This window comes from Lepidochelys olivacea (genome assembly GCF_965140295.1).
Source record: "Lepidochelys olivacea isolate rLepOli2 genome assembly, chromosome: 2".
In the NCBI taxonomy this organism is placed as follows: domain Eukaryota; kingdom Metazoa; phylum Chordata; order Testudines; family Cheloniidae; genus Lepidochelys; species Lepidochelys olivacea.
In genome coordinates, this window is record NC_140412.1 from 196,767,531 (window position 1) to 196,782,818 (window position 15,288).

A 15,288-nucleotide genomic window follows, 5' to 3' on the forward strand; every position below is an offset into this window, starting at 1 on the left:
CTGGTCCGGCCATGTAGGTCAAATAAAGATAAAAAAAAGAAAAAACCTCTATCTTCTGGACTGCGTTAGGGTGTCACTTCATCTTTGGTATAAAATAGGCCATCCATAGGCTGCATTTGATCACAACTAGGAAAGACTACAGAAATTGTCAACAATTTCTTCTATCTATTGCTTTTTTGCACTTTTTTTTGACCATAAGCTCCTATCTACTTAAGTTTTTTTAAATGCTCTTAAGCTAGGTTTTTGCAATGTGACAAGCAAAGCAGACTAAAAACTTCTTAAAGCTCATAAAAAAGACTGCAGATAAAAAGCACTAATGCTTTTGCTAGCGATCACGCTTTGTAAATAAAAAAAAATTTGCATTCTGCAAGAAAAAAAACCCTGCATTCTTTATAATGCAGTTATTTTTTCTCAATTCAATAACTTTACTGTAAAATGCTTTAGCCTTCTAGAATTTTTTTCTGTCAACACTTAAGACAAAGTTCATAAAAGTTCCAGCATTTTTCCAACCCTTACAGTTGCCACAGTTCCTTTATCAACAAGTTTTCTCCAAAAGAAGAAAAGCATTTTCTTTTAAACTGTACAGTTTTTTGATGTTCACCCCAAAATCTCAGTCTGTTAAACTTCTGCACCAGCTGAAACCAGTGTGAGAAAGTTTCAATTCTTTTTCGGTTTTTCTAATAAGACATTGACAGCTTGCCTTGAGAGCCTCTGACGTCCTTAAAATTAAGGCAATTAAGATTCAAGATAAACCTTACCTAAACATTTCTAAAAAATACCCCCAAAACAAAACCACACTAGATTTAAAACAAGAAGGAAAAAAATTAAAGAAAAAAAGTAGCTTAATTTTTGAGGAAGACAATTAGTTTTCTTGTCAACTTGCTCCCTCTTGACATTCTCAGTTTTGATGTTAAAAAAAAAAAATCTAGTTACAGCTACAGGTAAATTCTGAATTCAAATGTTCATCCAGATGAAATGTCAACCCAGTGTTTTTCCTCTGGGTCTTTTCTTTAATTAAAAAAAATATAGCAAAAATAAAACTGTCAGACTACATGACGGAACCATTTGCACAGCACATAAAAACACTGTTGTGTTTTCGTTGGGAAAGTAGAAAATTAAAAAAAAAAGCATTCATTTGACGCCTGTGCAAACTGGAAGCCAACTTCTTGTTCAATGAAGTTTCTCCATTCAAGGCAAAGATTTCAGACCGACATTCTTCAGTCCTGTTTATTGTCTGTGAAAACAATTGTATTAAAGTGGTCATTAAGTCAAAACAACTTTGAAATAGGCTCCTGTCCTTTTTTCCACCCAATTCCCTTTAAAAGGTATCCAAGCAAAACTAACTTTGCAGCTGTTTAAATATGATACAGCCACTAAGCTGAAAATAGTGAGGCCAAAGCAGAGAAATCCTACTTTAGGGGCATTCCTACTCAGTGCAGAAGGATTTTTACTCTTATTAATGCTATGGTTTACGCATTGTCCAGCACATCGAAATGAGACTATATGTATTTACATAATGTAAAAAGCTTTAATGTTATGTACATACTTCAAGGGTAATAATGTATGAGAGAGAACTCTCTTTGTATTATTAAGTGGCACTATTTATTTTGGACACTAGTATTAAAATGAAGGCCAATCTTAAAATAAAAGGATAAATTCAACTTGCAAATAAGAAAACATTTTCTGATCATAAGAATAACTGGACAGTGCAGCAGTTTGCCTAATGAGCCAGTTATGGCTGATTCAGTAGAATCATTCACGCTGATAATAAATAAAAGTATATAGAAAGTGTAGAAAGCACATGTACAGTCTTTCCAATTGAACACCAGGGACATGGTCTGGATGACCAATATTACAGCATCATTAAAGCAAAACAACTTGGGATTGTTTCTAAAGGGAGGTATACCTAAAATGGAAGAAGCATCACAAAAACGTAATCTCGCCACCATAGTATGATATTTCTGCGGAGGTGGAGCTACTATTGACAAATGTCGTCTATTACGGTGTCATCTATAATGCTATAGTTAAGGGATGGTTATTGCTGCTCTTGTAAGCCTCCACGTTTAGGGATTTACAGCTCTTCTGTAAGACTTCTCTCCAGGTGGAAACTCGACATAAGAAAAGCCAATCGTTTTCCTTTTGCCAAATTTTAAAATATTCAGTTAGGATTTTTGGGGGGTTGTTTTAACTCAGTATATATATTTTTAAAATAAAAGGACCTTAATGAATCAGAGTGCTTTCCCATATAGCTTCCTTTCTGGGACTATGTCATTATGTGAAATAATTACAGTCAGTACAGTATTTTCAAACAAAGAACAGACATTTTCAGATAGCGACAGTGGAATGTAATATTTGCCTATTTCCTTACGGATTTTCGGAAGCATTGACCTATTCATCTATTTGTTGGCATTCTGTACCTGTATACTTAGGGGGCAACTGGAGGCAATCACTCATAGTAGGGTCCTTGCTTCTTGTCAGGAGGAGGGTGATTTGAGAAATCTTCTACTATGCTTCAGAGAAGGCTCCTCAAACATCACCCTTACACAAAGACTTGGTGGTTCCTGAGAGGTAGCCACCCAAATCACTGATCTGTACATCCTATCTCCTACCCCATCAGAGTAGTTCCTTACCTGTGTCAATGAACCCCACACTCTACAAGCTGACCAACATTTATGCACCTAGGACCAAAGTTTTTGCCACTGAGTCTTCAGCATTCCCACTAACTCATAATTTGTGTTTGGAATTAGCCCTTATGTAAGGGGGAATGCATTGCACAGGAGTGCTATATTTGTATGCCTGTTTGTATTGTGGTTGTTTGGCCATCCCTTTTCTTCCAGAATTTCTTGTGTTCAGTTTTAATTCCCCTTTTCAGCTGTTCAGGTTTTTCTTCCCCTATATACAGCCATTCAGGTTGGACTGCCCACCTTCTGTGATTTTACTGCCTATCCAAGGGCATTATTTGGATTGTTGGCATTGCTCTCATTAGTGTAAGTGCGTTATGGTGCGTTTCCCTGGAAAGTTTCCTGTGGGACCTAAAATCTGTACTCAAAAAAGACTGTTTCTCCCAGGTAGAAGCATCATGCTTTCTTTAATCTGGTACTGGATTTATCCTTCCAGAAAACCCGAAAATCTTTCTCTCCTACTTAAAGCCTGAGAGCTGCTGTCCAGCAAACAGACCTTTTCCCAGAGGCAAGAGGGTGGAGTTTCTGAGACAAAACAGTTCGATCTAATTTCACTTTCAAGATTTCACATTTTTATACGTTAATTTATAAGATTTGCATGGGACAGAGATACCTTTGGTCTAAAATGACTGAGGTACCTTCCTAATGAAATGGCGTATTCTGCTCAGAGCTAAAGGATAAGGAGCCAAATTAATCCATGGTATAATTTGCTCACATTACTGGGTTTATGCTGGGGAATATTTGACTAGTGTATCAGACTTAAATTTGAATGCACTAAGATGAAATCACTATTAAAAACCAGTCTCACAGGGTAAATGAAAGAATGTCTTTCCTGGCCAAGAAAGAGAAAAATTTTCACCAGTTGTCTAGTTTACACTTACCTACAAGGCCAGTACAAAACCTTTATCACACCCAGTTCAATTTTAAGATACTCTTATCCATTTGTTGGTTGTTATTTTCCAGTTAGTTCACAGAAAGATAAATATAATTAAAGAAGTGATTATAACGTCCGTCCCATGAGTTTCTAGGAAATTCTTTTATAAGTTCTGCATATGCCCTTGGCTATACAGGATTAGAATCAGCATCTAATCAGGTTAATTACTTCCTCTCTGCCACAATGGAAATTATTGTCTTATACTGGCCTCGTTTTCATTATTGTTAAATGTGCTTTTAAACTGAAAAAATATTTATTCAATATGATCTTTTATAACTGTTGCTTTTGAAAAATATTTTAACTTCTTTTTAAAGTAGAAATTGCATTCGCTCTTTCTGTATCGATCACCTCCCAAGTCTTGGCATTTGTAACCACAATTTGCAGACACAGAAACAGCTGGCATGTTTCAGCAAAAAAAAAGAAAAACAAAACAAAAAGGAACATCCAGATAGCCTGTAGTGTACCTGCCTACATGACTCAAAAAGAAATTCCCCTAAATATAAATACCAATGCCATAAGAACAGCATCTGCTATCACAGCCATGTAATAGCTGAGCATGTGAGATGAGGGATATTCTCAGAGAAGATGGGAATTTTACAGTGGAAAAATCCAGCAGTCATTTCAAAAAAGAGCTACAATCCCTCCAATATAGGCAAAAGTCCAGCAGAAACTGCCCCCAGCTACATGGTGGGGGCTTCTGAACTTAAGTCTTTTTGCTTTTAGGCTTAAGGGAAAGGGAATTGGACAATGAGAATGGTTAGTTCAAAATCTCTTTAGAACACAATGATCAGAGCAGGCAGCCAGCATGGAGCTGTCATGTATATTTTTCTCTTGACCCATTATATTCTCTAAGTAGATTGCCATTATTGATTTCTATGGGTATTAAAGAAAATGATGGCAGAACAGGTACACAAACATACTGTGCCTCTGAGTACATGAGATGTATAGAGAAGAGGTGTGTGATTGGAGCAAATTCTGCAGCAATGAACAATACAGATGATGTAAGCTACACATTGGGTATATGTATGCTGGCCAAAAAGTGGGTGTAGTGTACCTTGCACCAGTTTGGCCTTCCGTTGGTGTGGAAAACAAGTGCAACTTAATGCTGAGGGGTCAAAAAGGCAGATGAAGCAACCAACCAGATGGATAGATTTTTATTCTGTTTCATTTCTTTTACTGTGCCTATCACCATGGTATCTGAGTACTTTCCCATGATCCGTTAAACAGGGTCCAGCATATGTCACGTGAGGATCCTTCTTCATTTCATTCTCCTGGGTGAAAGCTGTGTGTGAATGCTTTTTTGTGATGTGCCATATATTTTCTTTGGAAGGCCAAGGCAAAAAAGAGAGTACATTGCACTTGGGACAGGGGTTTGGGGTCGTTCATAGTAATTTATGCTCTGTCTTCTACACAAATAACTTCACCCATCTGAGTAACAATTCCATTGTGGCACCGGGGCAGAAGAGGTGAGGGCTGTTTTGTTTCTAGAACATGGGGAGCTTTTTTTAGGTATCCTTGGCTTAGCCGTTAAGTGCGTTGAAAACAAGGTCAAACTTTGAAATTGTGGTGTTATTCTATGGGAGCAAACGTAGTGAGCAGAGATCAGAGGTAAGATAAAACAGCCCCCCTACCTTTTCTTGAGGTTGACTTTCCTACAGCACCCCCTTCTGCTCTCTCACTGTGCAAGGGACACTAGTTTTGCAGTACTTTGTCAGTTACATTCACATCCTCAAAAACTAACAACCAGATGTGGAACTTATTGCTCCATTTACATCACTGCAGAATTTGAGCCTGTTTGGGATTTTGCCCAGTGTGCTGATTGCTGAGCCAACGTCTGGTGTAAAACCAGAGCAACTCCACTGAATTCAATAGAGCTACACTGAATTTATTCTATCGCAACTGAGAGCGGAACTTAGTTCTCTGTGTTCCAAAGACAATATCATATATGACTAATCACAGTCTTACTTACTTAGACTGTTGGTAAGAATATGCAGGTGCATGTTCACTGGATGTTTCCACTGTCATCTGTTGCTGTTGACCACTGGCTTCCTGTGATGAAGATGCTACTGTCTGCGGAGAAGTCTCAGCAACGACACCCTACGGAAGCAAATAGGGACACAAAGGTCTTACTGATATTAATCACATGAAGGTGTTCAGCACCATCTCACCACTTCTTTATTTCTGTGTATCGGTACCATTGGTCTGCATTGTTGAGAGTGTCTGAGGTAACAGAAACCACATGTGGAATGACATAAATGCTATCAATTTACAAGGAGATCTGGCCTGGCAATGAGAAACAGCCTCAATTCATAGAGTACCTGGAGCACTGTGCTCTAATATGCAGTAGTGAAAAATATCTACACATTATGGGGGAAATCCCAGCCCTGCTGAAGTCACAATGTTTCCATTGACTTCAGTGGAACCAAGATTTCACCCTGTATATGTTATTTTTATTACATACGCATGGTTGATCTGTTTTTACCACCTCACTTACACTGACTTTACTTTGGTCTAACTTCTGATTTACGCTGGTGTGAGAGCAGAACCAAGTCCCACAGGATTTTGCAATATATACTGCTGTAACACACGGTACAGACAACGTAGCACGCTTTGAACAAGTGTATTTGCATTGATGTAGTGCTTTTATTTAGAATGTTTTCTCTTTTAATATAAATTTAAGACAAACTAAAGATTTTACCTAATAGGACGTTGCACTAATGAGGCTTTGAGGCATATATGTATGCATGTATTCTACATTATATGCATTTGCCTTGAAAACCTGCAATTATAGTGATTTCACTGATAATTTTGTTTGTCCTATTTTGGCATTTTTTAGTTTTTTACATTTCTATTGGCTTGTGAAATTAGCCATATTCTGTTTACTTCTGTGCTTGTGTGCATCAACCACGTCAACGATACCCAGCAGCGCTCTTCTGGGATTAGAATGTGGTAGTAGATGGCACCCTGTAGAGCCAGAAGAGGGAGCACAAAACACCCAATTATCGGAGTCCTAGATAAACAAGGGGTGGTGCCTTTTAAATCTCTGTGACAGAGTGGTCAATTTCTTTTTCAAAGGTTCCTAGAGTCCACTGCCTGCCATGCTGACCAATACTGGCTCACTGTTTCCTTGTAAGCTCCTGTCTATCTGCGTCCATCTGTTGTCTCTTGCCTTAGATTTGAATTGTAAACTCTTTGGGGCAGGGAACAGCTTTTTGTTCTGTTTGTACAGCACCTAGCACAATGGGGTGCTCGCCCATGACTAGGTGCCATGGTAATATAATAAAATAATAATTGCCAGATTATAGCACATTTTGCGGCAGGTCTTCTACTTCGTTCCTTTAATAATTAATAAGGCTATTCAAAGTAGTCATTATGATATATTTACAGCAAAATCTGATTTAGGGTGAAACTGATGTGATGAAGATTTAAATAAGACCAGCTGAATAGGACAAACAAACAAACAAACAAACAGTAGGGGCCTTTCCTACCAGGTGGTAGATCATTTGGTATTCAGAGAATTTGAAGCTATGGAGATGGGGAAACTATGGTGGATCCACTTGACTGCGGGCGGAGAAGTGCCAAAACAACTGCTCGAAGAGCATCCTCAACTGGCCAACTCATGGAGCAATAATAGCATCAACTCCAGAGGAGAGACAGCCGAAGACTAAAGTATTGAGACAATAGTGCCCCTCACATTATCACAAAGTAGGGGAGAAGAGGTTAAAAACAGAAAGAAGAATACAAATTTAAGAGTAATAGCATCTTTATTTCCCAAGCCTCCCTCTTGTTGTGTCAGATGCCCTTATGAAGATGCACAGCAGTGGAGGTTGGGCTGAAGTGCTCCCGGCAGCTTGTGCTCTACAGGGTTGAGTAAATACTTACTCATTAGAATGTCATCAGCATGACTCAGCCCCAAGGAGGGAGAGAGCGAATCCTTCCTCAAGGATGAAAAAGCACTCAGTCAGTGCAGCATCCTCCACGTCTGTATGTACAAGAGGAAGGTTTCCATTGCTCAATCACTTTTTCTGGTTGCTGTATGTTTTCAGCAGTTACCTACACTCACTAAGGACTGCACCAAACCCTCTTGCCATCTTCTCTTCTGGAATCTCTTTGGGTTCGTGGTTTGCTGGTTGGTTTTGTTTTCCTGCATTTTCCCATTTCCCTCCCAAATACATGAAACATCAAGAATGGTTTATTCCATTTCCTATGCACAACAAAACAAATGCAAAAACAAGAGCTCTTGCAGATCTTCAAAAAAAAAAAAAGGAAAGAAAAGAAAAGAAATTTGAAGTGCAATCCCAAATCTAAGAGCAGCATAAGGTCTGGTTTGATAGAGCAACATTAGGCCCTTCTTGATATACAACAGGTTCAATGAGGAATAGGTTTGTGATTTGTCACCCCTTCACCCTACTTGCATGAATGGAGGTAAACTTACTTCAATGGGGACAGCTGTTGCAGGCACAGGAGTGTACTGGGGAATGTAGGTCCCTTGCATAGGTGCAGCAGCAGTCATATACTAGAATAAGTCAAAGGCACATTTATATTAGAAACAGAAAACCACAATACAACCACAGATGACTGTATTAGAAGCATTACACAGATTTGGTTACAGTACAGAAGATATTGGTTTGTATACACTGTATGCCACACCATTATTTTTTGCTAATAATTTTACTTAATGGAAGGAAATTGGCAATTAAAATCATACATCGTAACCTGCTTAGCGATGGCACATATGATTGAAAGCAACACCAAGAGATCATAGTATACACTGCTGATGGATTTGGATTTTATTATTTTGTCATATGCTTTATAACTGGAGAGAGTCCTATTTCTACATATGAAGAAAATACCAAGGAGACACAATAACATCTCACACACACAGTGATTATGCAGAAAAGTCCCAGGAAGCTCTTGGAATCCACATTTTAAAATGATACCTACAAAAAACAAACAAACTTAGGGCTGAAATTAGCATGCTTCTTCCACACTACTCTTTAAGCCTGAACATGGGAAGAATCAAGTCTGTGGGGATATGAAGATCAGGAAAGATCAGATATCTGAGAGTTTCTGCTTTTTGTACTTAGAGGCACTAACTAAATTTCCTTCTACATATGAATTATTTTTAATATCCGGGAAGCCTTTTTAAATATCACAAAACTTTGCCAAATTATTATTCTGTCAACATACAATACTAGCTTCTTCTAAGATATTCTCTCGCCCAAGCACTACAGGAAACGAGTCCTTAATTATGAGTGGATGTGAATTTCACCATTGGTACAGCATTATTCTCTTCATGCACAGCATTGCTTAAGCAGTTCTTGACTGAATGCACCAGATTGTTCAAATGCTCAGATGTCGTATCAGTATTAAGTTGTCAGATCTAGGCGTTGTTCGTACCCAGTCCTATCTGTATACTTGGACAAAAATCACAGAGTATGTCCAATCTCACAATTGGCACCTCTAACATGTTGTCTCCAAAGATGCCCTGGAGATCTGAACCTACCCAGGATGTATTCGATGGGAGAGGGAGGAGGAGGAGGACGGATAGCTCAGTGGTTTGAGCATTGGCCTGCTAAACCCAGGGTTGTGAGTTCAATCCTTGAGGGGGCCATTTAGGGATATTGCAGATTGGTCCTGCTTCAAGCAGGGGGTTGGACTAGATGATCTTCTGAGGTCCCTTCCAACCCTGATACTCTATGAGTTAAAATGAGTTAAACAAGACTGGAGGGTTTCTGGATGAGTTAGAAGGTGCTTGCAGGATTTTTTCCACTGATTATTGTGAAATACACATTTCAAACTCTTTCTCAGCTCACCTTTAAATTAACTGTGTTGTTTGAAATGTCCACAGCAAAACTGCAATATGAGAATACAAAGAGGGGTGTAACAGATGCACTGCCCAAGAAATGTTTGGGGTGCAGAAATGGCACATACAAGAATACTGAGGGCAAAATTCCACAGTCCTTGCTTAGGTAAAAGTCCCACTGACTTCAGTGGAAGTTTTGCCTACATAAAAACAGTGAGTAAGAGTGAAGGATATAAGCTCCCATTAGTGGCACCACATTATGTACAGTATTTGTAAATTATTATAATGAAATTCACTGCATCTTCCTTGAATATGGCCAAAAAGAGACAGGAGCGTCACTCATCCATATTACGTCTGCCTCCTGCCACAACTTCCTGATGATATTTTTTTGTTTCTCTTCAAAAAGATAATTGTTACAGATTGAGGAGTTCAGGGTTTTCTTGGTCAATGTCGATTAACCTATGACATTTAAGACAAATATCCCTGTTGTACTGCAGCATATAGTAGGGCTATTCTCTGGTCACGAGCATTAGTCACGAACAAGAATATTATTTGAGCGTGAGCCCGTTCAGCTTCTATTTCATTCAATCTGCTTTGTAACGCTGCTGTCATCTGGTGCCACCCTATATGCTTGACAGAATTCTTCCAATTTAATTGTTTGCTTTTACGTGAAGTACTAACTCTCATAGTTCCACCAAGCCTGTTTTAAATTCTCATTGAAGTTTGTTTCTCTGAAGCAAATTATTTTTAAATTAAAAACATCTATGTAAAGAAGAGAAAAAAAAGCAGTTCTAGGCAATGTTGTTTTCTTTTAAGTTCTTCCTGGAACCCAGCAGAAAATCAGCATATGTGCTCTGAATCACTAGATGTGACTATCCCTATCGTCATCTTAGTTTGCACACAAATAAACACATAACTAAATAAAGTCCTATGAGACCTCACAAAATTATTAAAACACTTTTAAAATCAGGCCACTTTATTTGTTTCAATATCCTTCAGTAATGAGTTTCACAGGACACGTATAGGAGGTATGCATGAAATATTTATTTTTATTAGTTCTAAATGCACTGCCCTTTGGAGTACAAGAGAATCAGGAGACTATTCCCAGTTCTGCCACTGACTCATTGAGTGACCTTAGGCAAGCTCCTTTGTCTCTCCATCTATCATTTTCTCCTTCTGTAAAAACTACTTTTCTTTTTTAAGTGCTTTGAATTCAATGGATAAAAAGCAAAGTGGGCCAAATTCACTGATGGTTTAACTCCACTGACAGAAATTGAGCTATACTGGCAGAAATTTTGGCCCCATAAGCATTAAGTGCCAATCCTGCAAACAGATGCACCAATATATATCTTAGGGCATGTCTACACTGTGGAGGTAATGTGCTCTCCTGGGGTGCATGTTGCTCATTAATTGGTCCATGAAGATCCTGCTAGTTTATGCCAATGGTTCCCTAGTGTGCTTTAACATAGTACTGTTTTAAATGGTACTACATTAGAGAACAGTAGGGGATGCTTAGGGCACACCAGCAAGGTCTACATGGACCAAATAATTAGAACACATTAGTGCACTTTAGAAATCACAGCCCCCATAGCGCACACTGCTTCTCCATGTACTCTGACTCTTGGATTGCTGCTCATCTGTTAGCCCCTCACTACACATATTCACCAGAACCATCAGCTATCTCTTAGTTACTTACATGGCACCCATTACCAGAGTATTTGAGCACCTCATAATCTTTAATGTATATGACCTCAAAATACCCCTGTGACTTGGGGAAGTGTCATTAACCCCATTTTACAGATGGGGAACAGACAAACACTAAGTTTGTGCCAGAGAACAGAATTAAACTTGAGTCTCCCGAGACCCAGGTTAGTACCAGAACCACAGGACCATACTTTCTCTCATCAAGGATCCCATGTGGACCCCTTAATGCCCACACACAGTCCAACTGCTTTCCATAGGACTCTGTGCAGGTGTTAGGTGGATCTGTTTACCAGACTGGAGATGAAAGTAAGGACTGAGTGACTGTTTTTCTAATAGTATAGGGGGAAAGGTCAAAAAGAGAAACTGATCAATTTTTTCTCTGCCCACCATCCTTGGGGTTACCTCAATCAAGGCCACCCTGATTTCTCTCCTTTCTAAACTAGATAATCCCAAACACTTTAATTTCTTGTCATCTGTGCTCTACAGTTGGTTAATCTCTGAAAGTGACTGTAAGATGGCACTGAGGAGATTTCACGTTGACTTTGTCTGAGTAATTTCCATACTAGGGGATGGACTGTGTCCACTGATCTCTTCCTGTATTGGGATGGGACCTCAGCTCTCTCTGACACATCATATGCTTCTTCTCCTAAACCTTAGGGAGTGTGGTGGGCTAACAGGTGGGCTCAGACTAGTGCTAGCTACCTTGGGGAGTGGGGAGAGGTGGAGTACAAAACTTCCTTCTCTCCAGCCTCACAGAAATTCTGAAGAAAAATGGAAGTTGTATTATCTTCTCTGCTCAAATTCATGTGTGGTTGGGATTCTGCATTAAGAGTGTTCCTGGAGGTAGCCATGGCTCAGGGGCTCCCTGGTGGTCCAGCTCCATTGGATTTCTAGAGGCCAGAGCTATACCAGAGTCACAGGGTCTCAATGTAGCTGGTTTCCCATGGGTCCTTGGAAATTAGCGTAATTTGGAATAGGCACTGATGTGGGGGAAATCTCTGCTAGGAGATTTGCATAGAGATTTCCGCTACTTAAAGCCACTCTCACATATTTTACTGCAGGAAGTGGGAAATGAGTGTGAGATACACACACACATTTGTTCAGCTTGTAAGTAAACAGATGAATTAACTAAAAGGAAAATGAAGTTTCATTGCTGCCAAAATGAAAATAGGAATTGAAAATCAAATGGTTCTCCATTTTTCTCACGTGCCATCATCTGGAATGGAGATTCTGCAATTGGAATGTAGTTAGTCCATTCTGACTTGTGCATATTCAGCAGAATAGCTATCGCTCACTGTCCCAGCACTGTATTGGCTTTTTGACAGCAAAATGAATAGCAACTCTAAGACACCGGGAACAGTAAAATAGTGTCGGTTTGGCGCAATCATTTTTGTGACTATAACTATATTTTAAAGACGGATAATTTCCACCACGAAAGAGAAACAGTGTGGGAAGTGCTGATGCTTCTGATTTCCCTTTAAACTGCTACTGTTTTCACATACTGCACCCAGAGCACCTTTGGTTTGTGCTCACCCTGTGCAATATTCTAATGCACACCTCAGGATGTCTGACTGCTTAATTTCAAGTCTTGCTTATTACAGACACCAATTTAGCTTTGATTGATTCCTCTCACACTCCCTTCTAGGGTTTTTGTTTCTGTCTGAGGACACAAAGTATAGAGGACAAAAAGTCCCAGAAGTCTAACAAAATGTAAAGAAATATATACCTTTTACACCACATAGTTTTACGACCTTTGAGACTTATCTATTGATTTGCTCAGAATGTTTATAGGTCTACTTGTTTCTTATATTGCAAATAGAAGAAGCCTGTTGGACATGAAGAGTTAACTCTCTTGGCCACAATAAGTCTCAGGATGTGCTACATCATGAAAGCCGAACAGGGATGGGTGGCATAACAATACTGATCATATCATACATATCATATCCCAGGTTCACACATCACGACATCAGAGGAATTTGGAAAATACCAATTAATATCTATGTTTAATTATATTCTAGATATAGACTCTGTAATTTTTATCCATACTGAGTAGTATTCGTTCATCTGAGTAGTCTTACTATGGTCAATGGGACTACTCACATGAATAAGTACTACCTAACATGAGTATGAGGTAGTACTTATTCACGTGGCCTTTAGAAAGCAAAAGAAGTGTGAAAAACCCACCTTGGTTCTTTCATAGCTGTGGGTCTGTTTTACAATTATTTAAGGATCAAAAAGATACAGTGAATCCTGGGAAGATCTTTTCTCTCACTGTAACAATTTACATGCTCACCACAATACTCAGATACTTTTTAGTTGAACTCAGAAACAAATGGAGGAACCTATTCTCATTTTGGTGAACATTTACATGAGTACAGTCCTACTGAAGTACACTTAAATGGGACCACTTGTATGAATAAATGCTAACCAGTCTGACTCATGTGAGCAAGGGTTCCACAGTTTCACTCTTCGTGATTATCTGTGCTGTGATGAAATCCACATCGTGTGTGTGCTGGAGTACACTGATAATAGTTAGCTTTTAGGATCCACTGAATGAATGCCAGCTCTTGCTTACGATCCAAGAAGTCTAGACACTGCATCAGCAATAGAGCTACGTGAAAACATTTGTATTGTTGGAGGAACTGATGAAAGTCACACTGTTGCTGGATACATTTTAACCATAAATTTCTCCCTCTGGGGAAAATCGCCTTCCTGCCTTAGAATTCCCTCCCTGGCACGGTGCAAAAGCTACAGATTCCCTGAGTCTTGTGAACCTTGCTGGTTCAGGCTTTAACAAAATATAGAATAAAATCCCTTCTCTTTGGGGCATTCTGCCCCTGGGTTCTACCTTCTCATCTGGGAGTTCCCAGTTCCCTGATGGATTAAAGTATTTTCTCACTGTATGCATCCGATGAAGTGAGCTTTAGCTCACGAAAGCTTATGCTCAAATAAATTGGTTAGTCTCTAAGGTGCCACAAGTACTCCTTTTCTTTTTGTGTTCTTCCAGTCTATAATTCTGGCAAGATGGAGTTGTAGTTCAATGGAATACAGCTCCCAGCAACCATAGCTTCTGACATAACATACAGAAACTTTCTGATTTTGGGGCTCAACTCTAGAAGCCCTACAGAGCTGTGGACTCTGCAATTTTTCTATGAGTTTTAGTGATAATTTTAAAATTCCCTATTAAAAAGATGTGAGAAACAAAAATGATGATTTTTATATATAGCTGTATTTCAATATTTTTCTCCACAGTTATAGTGGTCTTAAATACAATATGATTTTGTGAGATAAAATTACCATAGCGTAGCCAAGAATAGCATCCTTCATTCAACAGATCTCAGTCACTGGGCTATCTCATTCATTGTTCAAGAAGAAACCAGAAATCTTTAGAAGATTTCAACTCCCTTCCCTGCTGCTCATTAATACAAGGGGATTTACAAACACCAACTATCACGTCCCTTTCAACCTTCCTAATGAGATATTACCTAATTCTCTGAGCAAGTTAGATCAAGGTAGAGAGAAGAATACTCTCTAGTTCCAAACTAATCTCCTTTACTCTCCATGAGCTCTAAGTATCCTTCACAAATCTTTACTTTTGGAAAACAGAGCAATGAAAAGGTGTTAAAAGAATAGTGCAGATGAGCTAAGAAGTCCCTTATACAAAAAATCTTTTTAATTTCCCAAGCTCAGGCCTGCTACTGAAGCAGAGTGAACAAGCATTTTTCAGATAAAGGATATTTAATCCCGGTGGAAGTGAGGAAGTGAATTCAACCAGATTGCTACACATAGCCATGAACCACACCGGACTCCTCATTGTTTTTGTGGATACAGACTAACACAGCTACCCCTCTGATACTACATAACTACAATCCTTTCTATTAATCCCTGAGGAGGAGGAAGCCAAGACTGTTAAAATATTTTCAAGTTAAGTGTTCATCAAAAATGTTTCACCGGAAATAACCAAACCTGGGTTTTCTGACGTGGCAGGTTTGAATTGCCTGCTTATTTCTGTAGCGTGTTACCGATCTTTTTGGACAAGCAGCACAGTGCCTTCTCAATGCTAACAGCTGATGAATGTGTCTCACGGAGGCTACCTCCAAGAATCTAGTCTTAAAAGACGTAAACTACTGTACCCCCAATAAGCGAGTTTCCAAGCAGTTTGG

The 15,288-nt window shown here is 39.0% G+C and overlaps 1 protein-coding gene across 2 annotated transcripts in view; it reads right to left on the reverse strand.

Annotated features, from left to right (window-relative positions):
* Positions 1-407: 407 nt before the first annotated feature.
* RBMS3 (RNA binding motif single stranded interacting protein 3) overlaps positions 408-15,288 on the reverse strand; it is a gene marked incomplete at its 3' end in the record, with an annotated part of 551,834 nt that continues 536,953 nt past the window's right edge. Inside the window, exons 13-15 of one of the 2 annotated variants that reach the window (XM_084619481.1) lie at positions 8,051-8,131; positions 5,585-5,712; positions 408-1,234 (exon numbers count right to left, since the gene is read on the reverse strand). In XM_084619481.1, the coding sequence (XP_084475607.1) occupies positions 1,228-1,234; positions 5,585-5,712; positions 8,051-8,131 (216 nt within the window). Of the gene's footprint in view, positions 1,235-5,580; positions 5,713-8,050; positions 8,132-15,288 lie in introns of those variants that run through there. The other variant, XM_084619480.1, reaches the window with a different exon arrangement.